We start from the raw sequence: 12,856 nt of genomic DNA, 5'->3' as shown, positions 1-12,856 counted from the left end.
AGAGTCTTTACCGCTTTGAGCTTTGTCGTGTTTGTAAATTTGAAATAACATTTATCCTTTCTTGTATATTTTTTTTCTTTAAGGATTAGTCTTGTTATGTAATTGCTAGAATGTTGCATTTAATAATGTTTGGATTGGAGAACTAGACTTAACTGTTGCTCCTTTTAAAGTGGCTTGTTCATTAAGATTTCTTGGGAACAGTGCTGGCGCCCTCAAGCCACTTATGCCTGATCAAGATTACTTCCAGCTTTCCTTTAGAAGTAGAGATGGAATTATTAATAGGAAATATATTTACAGATGCAGGATCCATTCTGAGGAGTTACTTCTGGTTTTTGCCTTGAGTCAGCAAAGTGCATGGAGGATTATTTGTGTGCTTGATTATGCACAATATAATTGCTGTATCTAATCTGCATCTTTGCAGAAGAAAATGGCTGTTACTGCTGTTTGTTGGTTACTCACTACCTTACCAGGCACTTCTGTGAAATTGATCCTCAAACCGAAGATTTCCTACAGAAGGCTTTTGGAGATTGGGAAAGTCAGAAGAAATGGCCTTTCATGATGCTTGAACCTCAGCTCTTTCTTGGATAGATTTTTAGGCATTTGAGCAGTTTTTCTGCATGTCATCTTCTGCACTAGTTGGCAAATCATCCCATCACCTTTCAGAAATGTGATGGTAATAACCTGTCATTAACATTAAAAATGCAACTTAAAATGAAGAGTATGCTCACTTGTTATTAAGACCTTCATCCCTTGTTCTCATTTCTTTTTGTATAAAAGTACTGTATTTCAACTGATGTTGTATTTGAGCATCACTGACTGAGATGGTTTATAAGTAGAACAGATTTTAAAAAATCTATATTGTGCTGTTGCTTTGTTAGAAGCAGAAGTTGTAATTTACCCTCCTGAAACATAAGCCCAATTTTAATCATTATAGAACTCAGATCTCAACAGGCATATCATTTTCTGTTCTAAAGATATATGTATGCCAAGTTAATTCTAATTAATTAGATCCAAGGAGATTCTAGGGAGGACTACAGTTGTTCCATGTGGATCACATCATGCCTGATAACTTCCTTAACAAATTCTTTTATTCAATGGAGAAATTCTGCTAGTGGTACAACTTCAAATAAATATAGTTGTAATATTGTGAGATAGAAAAATGTGCTTTATGCTCTGTAAAATAGGACTTATTTTTATTTATCTTATAGACTTGCATTAATTTGGGTGATGGCAAATACATTGACACTGTTGCACATGTTTCTCTGAAACTTGTAGGATATTAAGTTGTACATGTGTAAAATGGTTGCTCCATTTTGAAGACTTGTTTCACCATGCTTCCACCTATTGAAGGCATCTGAAGGAAAAGTTAAGGTTGAACTTCAGACATTTTGGTGGTAACTTGAGGCATCATTTAATAAATTTTATTTTCAAGTTGTTTGGAATGAAAGGAAAGATAGCATCAGTTTATTTGTTTCTCTGCACTTGACTTCCTCATTTCTTTCTTGTGTCCTGTTTAAGACATCTTTTTTATTTTTTCTTTTTTCTCCTTTTTGTAGCTTGTAATTCCATTAACCACACAAGATGACCTGGACAAAGCTGTTGAACTGCTTGACCGTAGTGTTCATATGAAGAGTCTCAAGATATTACTTGTAATACATGGAAATACACAGGTATGAGTTGACATGCTAAATGTCTTTTTCCTCAGTTTTTATATTGAAGTATAATTTGTATCTTTTCTTAAAGATGACATTTTTCCAATTGAAAACATTACTGATTGCTTCTTTAGTTCACTTTAAGCATCTGTTAGCATTTCGTATTGACTTGTTTTTAACTTTTTCCTGGATACTGTTCTTCTCTCTTTGTATGCCTTCCCTACAGTGCTAGAAAAGTGTTCCGTAATAGGATGATAATATGATACAGATCTGAGAAGCACATAGAATTTTAAGTAACTGTAGCTATTTGAAACTGTTCTTTAAGTCATATGCTGGTGACACGCCTATGTTGCAAGTTAAATGTTTGTTGTAGCAAACGGTAGCAGTGGACTATAGGCTAAATACTGAGTTATTTTGGTATTACCTATCACACCACAGCCATGATATTGATAGAATTTGTATACTAGTACATATTGAAAAGTATTTTTAAATATTAAGAATGAACTACTAAAATAGATGAATTCTGGTATAAATTGACAAGCTTCTTTTCGACTACTTGAAAAAAAGAATGTGTTGCTCAAAACCTTTAAAGTTTGCAAAGTATTTTCCTTGTCAGGAGTGTAAAGTAATAATTGCAGTTTGTAATATGTACGCATTTTCAGTCACCCAGTGTAAATAACGTGGAACCCTTACCCTCACTGGAAGATTTAGATAATACAGTGTTTGGTGTGACAGACAGAAAAAGGCGGCTGTCTGTAATAGGTAAGCAACGTATTTCAATAGCTTTAATTGTAAAAACTTTTTCTTTGTAATATTCTCTTCATGAAGATCTTGTTCTCAACACAGACTGTTTGAATTTCTCTACTCATCAATGACTCATCATACTATAGAGTTTGCAATCAGAGGAGTGGATCTTGAATTTTAAGTTCAAGGTGGTTTAAATGTATATAGTACAGAAAATTAACCAAAAAAATCACAAGTAAATAAATCTATGTAGAATTAATTGAGGTAACTGATGGGTATCCTAAAAAGTTGTGTTAGTACTCCACTTTATTTTCAGATACAGGAATGAGTTACTGAAAAATCTGTTTGTTTATATGGCAATGAGTTTCCTTGCTCAACTTAGGACTCACATATTTTTTAATCTTAATGTGTGAACATTTGTTTAAGATACTTATTTTGGCATTGATATAACCTTTTTGCCTATTCATGCTTTAAAGTTGGTGTGATGTTAACTTCCAAATTTAATTACGAAACTAGAGAGTTTAATGAATAATTTTTCAGAGAATTTAATTAATTTATTATGCATTTATTATGAATCGAGGTATTGATGTTCTTGCAGATGTCATATTCTACAAAGAAAAACAAACTGAAATTCTCAAGAGTTGGAAAGGATTAGTTGACATGGGTGGAAAGGTTTGGATTTTTGTTTTGTTTCAAAAGTAGAAATTTACCCAGCTAGATGTGCGGGCAAATTACATTTCTGTTCCTACATAATGAAAATTCTTTTTAATGCTATTGAGGCAACCCTGCCCCGAATTTTTCATAATTCCTGGATTACAGATTTTAAATGCTATATGTAAGTCTTGTATTGCATAGGCATTTGAGAAACTTCTAAAGCAAGAAGTGCTTCAGGCAGGCTCAGTGCCTATGAAGTATTTGAATAAAGCCCCTGGATTCTGGGTTAGTGAAGAGACTCTGACTAGTCCTTTTCTTTCAAAAGGTTCTAATACGCGTGATAGAAGTTCACCTCCCCCAGGATACATTCCAGATGAACTGCATCAGGTGGCCCGAAATGGGTCCTTCACCAGTATCAACAGTGAGGGTGAATTCATTCCAGAAAGTATGGATCAGGTACGTGTGTATCTTATGAAAATTAAAGTTTTTGTTGGATTGATTTATGAAATACTGCTGTTCAAGAAGGATACGGAATTGTTAGAAAGAACAGTTAAAACCACGATGACAACCCTAGAAAACATGATTTGTGAGAGAAGGTTAAAAATAATTGTGGTTGTTTAGTCTTGTAGAACCTGTTTTTTCTCTCTAAGTCTCTTCAATTATTTAAATATGTTGCTACAAGGAGAAAGATAATATACTTAATTTCCATGATAGTTGAGTGAGGTAGTGATAGATATAAATTACAGTAACAGATGTCTACATTAGAAAGCACAAAACCCTTCATTTTAATGAGAAGGATATGTAAGCAAGATGAGTTTTACCACTTTCCCAGGTAATCAAAAGAGGTTTTAAGGAAAAGTTTGGATTTGTCAGAATTATTTGGACTTAGTTGATACTGTGTTGGGGTAGAGGCAAGGGGATAGTGACGGGCCTGGTATAAATAATCTCTGAAATACTTTCCACAGTCACATTTTTGGGGGGGTGGTGGTGTCACAAATGTATGATATTTTGTTCTCCTTATTCACATAGAATCATAGAGTAGTTTAGATTGGAAGGAACCTTTAAAGTTCATCTAGTCCAACCCCCCTGCCGTGGGCAGGGACATCTTCAACTAGATCAGGTTGCTCAGAGCCCCGTCCAACCTGACCTTGAATGTTTCCAGGGTTGGGGTGTCTACCACCTCTCTGGGCAACCTGTTCCAGTGTTTCACCACCCTCATTGTAAACAATTTCTTTCTTATAGCTAGTCTGAATCCACCGTCTTTTAGTTTAAAACCATTCCCCCTTGTCCTATCACAACAGGCCCTGCCAAAATGTTTGTCCCCATCTTTCTTATAAGTCCCCTTTAAGTACTGAAAGGCTGCAATAAGGTCTCCCCGAAGCCTTCTCTTCTCCAGGCTGAACAACCCCAACTCTCTCAGCCTTTCTTCACCCCCCGGATCATTTTTGTGGCTCTCCTCTGGACCTGCTCCAACAGGTCCATGTCTTTCCTGTGCTGAGGGCTCCAGAGCTGGACGCAGTACTGCGGGTGGGGTCTCACCAGGGCAGAGTAGAGGGGCAGAATCACCTCCCTCGATCTGCTGGCCACACTGCTTTTGATGCAGCCCAGGATACGGTTGGCCTTCTGGGCTGCGAGCGCACATTGCTGGCTCATGTCACCTGCGTTATTAGTGTGGGATATCAGCACACTTAGCATGAATAAAAATCCTGCTCTCTGAATATCAAAATTGCCCTTAAAAACAGCAGGAAAAAATGGAGGAATGTAATGGCTCACAGAATTGGCAATGGAGAAAGAGATATTTTAAGGAGGAAAAAAAAAATAATGCTGCATACCCGAATTACTTCAAGTTCTTGTTGACATTGGCACTGTATTCACAAATGGCAAGAGGCAATGGTTTTTATGAGCTGACTAAATGAGAGACAGATGATAGAATAAAAATAGAGGCAAAGAGATTGTGCAATTTGTTGCACAATTTTAATGACTGAGCTGGGAATAGAGGCTGAATCTCCTAATTTCCAGACCAGGGTGCTATTCATTATCATAGCCATGTGGTCAGATCCAGCCCAGGCCTGGATTCGTTCAGTGAAACGATTACTTTTGGACTGGGCAAAGTAATTTTTGGTCACTGACTGGTCAAACAGATGATCTATGAGGCCCAGGATGTCCAGAGTATTCAAGAAACATGTGAAGTAACCTGTCATGTATGCATTGCTGTGTAAGCTATCAGCAGGATTTAAATACAGGAATTTTACTTTCATAGGAAGTCAGGTTAGTTCGACCTAAGCAGCCTCAAGGGCCACATTGGGGTGTCGGGAACTCACAACCTCTGTTTGCACCCTTCCCCCCTAAGCTGCCACATCGCCTTGGCAAGTGTTGACCATGCTGCCTGCATCTGTCACAGCCTGCCCCACAAAGACAGGAAGGGAATTTGGGAGTGGAGGGCTTTGCTCTGCTCTCCTGTTGGTCTGCCTGGGCACAGCTATTCACACTCTGACAGCAGACCCCACACTTTCTCTACAGATGAGATGATGGTTTGGATAGAAGCGGGCCGTGGTCTGCCAGTTGGACCATACTGCATTAATTTATAGAGGTAATTAATCTGGCAGCAGATGGGCTTTTTTCCCTTTCAGGACCCACTGCTCAGCATGAGAAAAGAGGAATATAATTGCTGAACCTATGGTAAATGCTGTCCTTCCCGATACAGTGTTCATTTAAGTGTCCGAGTTTGCAGAGTGCAAACTCACTTTCTGGACTCTATTTCTTGAATAAGTACTTGATTGGTGCTCAGCAAAGTATGTGCCCAGGACCTTTAAAATGCAGCACAAACCATAAAAATTGGAGGGGCAACTGCTTAATTTGCAGCAAAAGACTGGCGTCCAATTCATATAAAATAATAGATGTTATATAATATACCAAAACAAACTTTATTTTAGGAAGGAGCTCATTTTAAGACAACAGATGAGCTTTCCACTCTGTTTTTGAGAGGCAGGCTGGTAATATTGTCACATTCAATAATGCAAGATCTAGATTACATTTCCTCTTCTTTTATAAAACCTTTCAGATTGCTTTACTGCAAAAGAGAAGGGAGTGGTGTTTGCCTGTCATCATACTTAGGACTTCAAGGGTGGTAGTGCGAGATAAACGAAATGAATTTCAGCCAATAGAAATAGATGGTAGTCAGTAGGATGCTCTTTACTATCAATCCATTTCTTTTTCTCCGAATTAGAATTTGAGCAACAGAGAAAGTGTTGATAATTATTTTCGTTACGTAATAGATCTGGCCGAGATAGTCAGTTTTATGACTTCTTCAGGCTGATACATGGCAGATTTCACACAGCTCATGAGCATTGATAACTAGGTCATCAGAAGTGTTCTAGGAAAAAATCTGTCTTTGATGTTTTTGTAAACTCCAGTTTCAGATGAAAGTTTATTTTATTTGAAACAGGATTTTGAGTTGGGTGAAAAGGGAGAGTCTTTCTCCTTCCATTTTCTCTTCAGTTCCATTTAAAATTTTGCGTAACTCAGTCGGAGTCCTAACCAGAGATAAATGTTTAAAAGCTTTTTACAGTATTTGGTTTTAGCTCTTTTCTGTGACTTCTGGTGGCCAGACTTAAACCCCTACAGGTATTATGTAAATGTGTTCATCACAATCAGTGTCATATTTGAGATTTTTTTCTTTGATGACTTTTTTTTTAACTGTCTCAACTTTTTATCCTTTGGAGGCCTTATTTTTGTTATTCTGTTAAGCTACTCGTGCAGATATTGATACAATGTTACGAGACAATGGTATATACAGGAAGAATGTTGCAGTACAACTTGTTAGGTACAAAGCATGATGCAGGATTAAATACCTTAACTATATTCTAATTAGATGCGAGAAAAATGACAGAATCATTTCAGGAAAAAGAATGTAATGCAGGTTCAACTATGGCAGCTACCTTTTTCTCTAGTAATTAACATTTCTGGTTTGGCTTTGTTTTTTATTAGGCATTTCAAAGCAGAAACCTTCAAGCATTTTAAAAACAAAAAATTGAACTTGTTGGTCTTTCTCTGCTTGTTATTTTTTAGATGCTGGATCCGTTGTCTTTGAGCAGTCCTGACAACTCTGGCTCGGGAAGCTGTCCCTCACTTGACAGCCCTTTAGATGGGTAAGAATTACTTACATTCATTATTTATCTTTATTAGATTGCATAATGTAACATATAACTCTCCAGCGACAGCTGTTACTGAACTTCTTCCAGAAATTCCTCTGTAAGTTACAGAACATTTATAAAAGCTTATTGAAACTTAATTGCTTACTAATGCACAGAAAATAGAAGTAGCTTTTTTTTTTTGCAATTTGCATTTGAAACACAAAAATTTAGACTTCAGATCTTACAAAAATGTACTTAAGATTTTTACTAAATATTGCCAGTCTTACATATATGTGAAGTATATTCCCTGGCAGTGAGCAACTCCATCAAATTTACATTTCTTAGGTACTGCTATATGAAGTAAGCTTCCCTTTTCCAAGGTTGAGGGTACCCAATTCAAGAAAGAGGGTGGAATCATTTAAAGACTTCAACAGTCAGTCTTCTTTTCTTTGCAATTACTGTTCATTCCTCTCCCTCTGTTCCCATTGCAACTTTTCACTTGTTTTTCCTTATTTAAACCTGTCAGTTAGGAAGAGGCAGCATGTACTGTGATGGGTCTGGAGATCTATTTTGATTGATCTGTTAGGAGATTCATGTGTTTTGTGAGGGTCACTGTCCACAGTTTCTCAGCCACCAGGTAAGCCAAACAGAACATACTCCTGTTTGGCTTATGGTGGTCAGGCAAATAACCTTGGGTCTTACGTTGCTCAGGTTGGCTATTTGTTTATTTGGAACTGCTATACAAATTATACTACTAATTAAATATTTTATTTAATTGGTAGAAAAGTAAAAAGTTGGAATTCATGGCCTGTGGCGATTAATCAGAGCTATAATATTCCATAGTACCATTTCATTTGAGAATGTGTGATTTGAGGACACAAATACATTTGGTCTAACAAATAAATTTTTGAGTTAAATAATAAGTGTCCGTTTCACAAGCAAGAAAACAATAGACATAAAAAGTATTTTGTGGTTGGAGTGTGACAGGTTATGCACACAGAGTTTAATGTAGCTACATAGGATAGAAATTCTACCAAATGCTAAATTTTTAGGTTTTTGTGGGGTAGGGGTGAGTGGAAGAAGGGGAAACAAAGCAATCTAATTTGACTCATGTTTCTTCTTCAAAACTTCTTTTGGTTTTTTACCACCTCCTTTGGCTATTTTTTTATTTACTTCATTTGTCACCTCTACTTTGTTTGTTTTCTTTTTTTTTCTTTTTTTTTTTCCTTCATTCAAATATTTCCTACAAAGATGTAGGTTTTGTGTCCCCATTTAGTTTCTGTTACCCATTAGATAAATTCTTACCAGAAAAAGGACGACATTGTTTTGGTATGTTTATGGAAATATATTGAGTTGCTCTGACTGGCAATCCCATCCATTCCTTTTGGTGGCTGGGTGTTACATACCAACTGTAGGTAAGAAACAGTGTGATCGTATACGAACCAAAAAAATCTTCATCATTCTATAACTCAATAAAATTACTCTCTTAATCCTATGACTTTCATGGAGAGAAGAGGAAATATTTTGAGATGTTAAAAGGTTCTGCATTTCTTTGGTTAAATTTCCTTAAGAGTTTTTGTAGGCTGTATAAGAGATTTTGCCAGTCTATAAACCTTTGCGTTTAGCCATAAAGGTGTTAAACATAACAGTGCTTCTTTGTGGCTTTACCTGTGATAATTCACTTTTTTACTAATACCATTGCTCATTAACAGCTCATTAGGTAAGCTTAATCTTACTACATTAAGCTCAATTAGCAAGCTTTTCCATTGTTACTGATCTTGAATTGTTATCGATACCTGTTAGACTTGATTTTCAAAATTGGGTTCCACATTTGTAAACCGGTTCAGCAACTTGTATAGCAATAACTTTTCATCAGTCATAAAGAACTGTGAGACAGTAAGATTAAATGTTTAAGTACTAGATTAACAGCTTTTTAGATGCTGTATGTTTTTACACTTCCAGAGACAACTATCCCAAATCTCGGATGCCAAGAGCACAGAGCTATCCAGATAATCATCAGGAATTCTCAGGTAGGCAAAAATCACTGGACATACTAGCTTTCCAGAACTCTTCCTCTTGCAAACAATAGGGCTTAGAAGGGAAGTTCATATTGAGAGGTATTACATTACACAAACTTAATATGATAGGAGAAAACAAAGCAACAAAATCCAATCCAAATGCCCATAGTAAAAGAAACAATGAAATATGAGATCTTCCAAATGTTTTCTTTTAGATTATCATGTGTAACACCACTGTTAGTGTGCATAGTGTAACTTATCTGCTTCTCTGAAAAGAACAAATGATGCGGTGGATAGGGATACACAACAGTTTGTTAAACTGGACTGTAATATCCATCTCTAAGTTGGCACGTAACCTTGGTTAATTTATTTAATTTTGGAGTGTTGTGGTTTAACCCCTGTAGGGAGCTAAGCACCACACAGCTGCTCGCTCACTCCCCCAGAGTGGGATGGGGGAGAGAATCGGAAGGGTAAAAGTGAGAAAACTCGTGAGTTGAGGTAAAGACAGTTTAATAGATAAAGGAAAAGCTGTGCATGCAAGCTAAGCAAAACAAGGAATTCATTCACTGCTTCCCGTCAGCAGGCAGATGTTTAGCCATTTCCAGGAAAGCAGGGCTTCACACCTAACAGTTACCTGGGAAGACAAACACTGTAACTCTGAATGTCCTCCCTTCCTCCTCCTTTCTCCGAGCTTTTATGGCTGAGCACAGCCTCATACAGTATGGGATATTCCTTTCGTCAGCTGGGGTCAGCTGTTCCAGCTGTGTCCCTTCCCAAGTTCTTGCGCACCCCCAGCCTACTCACTGGCGGGGCAGTGTGAGAAACAAAAAAAGCCTTGATGCTGTGTAAACACTGTTCAGCAATAGCTAAAACATCCCTCTGTTATCAACGCTGTTTTGGTCACAAATCCAAAACATAGCACCATATGAACTACTATGAAGAAAATTAACTCTATCCCAGCCAAAACCAGTACAAGGAGTCTTCATTTTCTCCTGTGTGAAATGAGGATCAGTTTGAAGTGCTCATGACTTCTGTAATTGAAAGCACTGCAAAGTGAAAGGATGAAGGAGAACTGTGTACTGTGCCTATAAATTAATCATCACCACTAATGTTGTTTTCATACGATGCTCTGGCTTGAATCGAAGTTGTTGTGCATGGTTCAGGATACAAAGTGCAATGGGTAACCCTGAAAGTGCTTTGAAGTGTCTCTCATGGCCATGCCTCGCTACAGAGTTTTGCTGTTAAACAATAATTAGCTTCCAGTGAATCTGGGGTGTTTTGTGTTTTTTGGTCTATTATATACTTTAAAGCTTCTTTTATTTTGTTTATGAAGCTTTATCCAGATAATGGTGTGATGGTGTGTTTTTTCTTTTAGGGTTTCTAGAGTGCTTAACAGATTGCACACTTCTAAATGAAAATAAAATTGAACTATGTATAAGAAGCATTTTAGGTGGGACAGATAAGCACCAAAAAAGTTGGAAATGTCAGAAATTTAGGTTACCAAAGACAAACTAATGTAGTTTACTTGTGTTTGTTTATTACGGTTACTTTTCTAATAGGATGATCTTGCAATATTTTTTTCTGTTTTTTTTTTTTTCTGTGGGATGCTCTGCCCTGGTATTTTAACAATGGGATAGACAGCAATCATTAATTCCATATTCAATATTTATTCTCATGTTTTGATGTGTAACAAAACCAGAATAGTATATAGAGTCAGAAGAAATGTCCATCTGGCCTTGTCTTTTCTCCTGCCACAAGCAGTACAAGGCTTCTATAAGGAGTGTGTAATATTCCTTCCTCAGAATATACTCCTAGTAATGTATGGCTTAAGAGTTCTGCAAATGCAAGATGCTCTTCTGATGATTTGATGGGTTTTTTTTTCCCTTCTACAAATTTTTCCAGTCCCTATTTCAACTTGTATAAACTTTTTCAGTATCAGCAGTACGTTGTGACAAGGAGTTGTGCAACTTAGTGTGTTTTATGAAGTAGTATGCTCTTTGTGATTTTTTTTTTTTTTTAATAGACCTCTTTGTCTCCCTTTGAGCTATTGCTTTTCTAGACTAGAGAGGCCTACATTCCTTACGGAGAAGCGATTTTGTATCTTTGATCATCTCTGTACTTCTAAATCTTTTCCAGTTTTACTAAATCCTTTGAAATGGAGTAGACCAAAACTTTGTTCAGTGTATCTTAATGATTTATAGCATTTAATTTGCTTCTTAGCCAATACAGAGAGTTCAGCTGCTGCTTTATTGGAACTCTCTATCACAATCCTCTATGCTAGCCTACATTGAATTTCTCTGCTGTTTTAACATCCAGTCATGCAGACTCTTAAGGGCTTTCTGTAATTCTTCTGTTGGCTTTTTTTCTCCGAATGATTTTGTCACCTCGCGGTTCATCGTTCTGTCCAGAGGATTCATGCATAATTAAACTGCATGAGTTGTAGTGGAACTGTTGACCATTTAGTCCCATGTTATGTACTTATCATCTAACCACTTATTTATGCATGAGGGACTTTTCTCTTTATCTTATGAATACTTTTCTCCTTCAATAATTTTTAAAAGAGGACCTATTGAATGTGTTTTAGTAATTCAAACTGTGTTGACTCATTCGCCAATTTTTCATATTTATGCATCTTTGAATTTTATTCTTTGTAATAGTTTCTGCCAATTTTCCTGCTGCACTGTAATTTCCCAGAATTCCTCTAGAAACTATTTTTAAAACTAGAGTAATTAGGTATGCTGCAGTCCTCTTCTTTTACGCAAGAGGTTACAAACCACTTGAGCTATTGGATTCTTGAGCCCTTGGAACTTTTGGCTGAATGTCCTTTTAGTTAGTGTGATTTGTTAGATTTATGGCTTTTGTTCTATAATCTTTTTTGCTCTGATGCTTCAACTTGAAGCATATCCTCTGATATGTTCCCCTATGTTTAAGTTTATAATACTAAACTATACCAATAATGTGCTTTTGCCACATTTTAAATTTTGAAATGTATCTTTTTATTTTCTAGTAGAGTATGATATTCCAATATTTGAGAAATTTGGAAAGGGGGGGACTTATCCCCGAAGATACCACATTTCATATCATCAACAAGACTATAATGACGGTAAGTGTGAATACTGCAAGAGTTCTACTTTATTAATCTGTTTTTCTCTTCTTAAAAAGTGAAGAAGAAAATGTAGATTGTAAACTCTTAATGAATGAAAATATTGAAGAAGTTGAGAGCTTAACTTCTTTCCCCGAAGTCACTTGCTAAACTTCTAATGATTGATGGAGCTGCTGAGCAGTCTTACTTCTGGTAAAGTTATGGATTACAGAATTCATGACTCATATGCACAGCTATGAAAATGTTCTCTATCTTTGGCCATGCAAGAGTCATCCAGTGTAAGCTTTTGACCTCTGTGACCCTTTTCTATCCAAAGTAGGTATGTCAGTTAGTTTGTCATTTCTTGTTTTGCTTAAAAAAAAAACAAATACAGTGGAGCTCCTATTAACAGTTTCTCAGATTAAAAGAGTAAATAAAATTGAAGAGCAGTGATTTAAACCAAGAAATAACAATTAGCTGGTGAAATCAATTGTTAGAATGCAAGACAGCACCTGCTGATGTGGCCACAAAACTGATTTGGACAGGAATAACATTGATGTAAGTTTAACACAT

The 12,856-nt window shown here is 36.5% G+C and overlaps 1 protein-coding gene across 2 annotated transcripts in view; it reads left to right on the top strand.

Annotated features, from left to right (window-relative positions):
- MAP3K2 (mitogen-activated protein kinase kinase kinase 2) overlaps positions 1-12,856 on the top strand; it is a 55,285-nt gene that overhangs the window by 26,514 nt on the left and 15,915 nt on the right. Inside the window, exons 6-11 of one of the 2 annotated variants that reach the window (XM_075152929.1) lie at positions 1,557-1,670; positions 2,315-2,414; positions 3,376-3,506; positions 7,119-7,198; positions 9,146-9,213; positions 12,209-12,304. In XM_075152929.1, coding sequence (XP_075009030.1) covers positions 1,557-1,670; positions 2,315-2,414; positions 3,376-3,506; positions 7,119-7,198; positions 9,146-9,213; positions 12,209-12,304 — 589 coding nt within the window. The remainder of the gene's footprint in view (positions 1-1,556; positions 1,671-2,314; positions 2,415-3,375; positions 3,507-7,118; positions 7,199-9,145; positions 9,214-12,208; positions 12,305-12,856) is intronic. The other variant, XM_075152930.1, reaches the window with a different exon arrangement.

Source organism: Calonectris borealis, chromosome 6 (genome assembly GCF_964195595.1).
Source record: "Calonectris borealis chromosome 6, bCalBor7.hap1.2, whole genome shotgun sequence".
Lineage (NCBI taxonomy): Eukaryota > Metazoa > Chordata > Aves > Procellariiformes > Procellariidae > Calonectris > Calonectris borealis.
The sequence above is the reverse complement of the archived record's forward strand: the minus strand, read 5'-3'. Positions and strand labels throughout refer to the sequence as shown.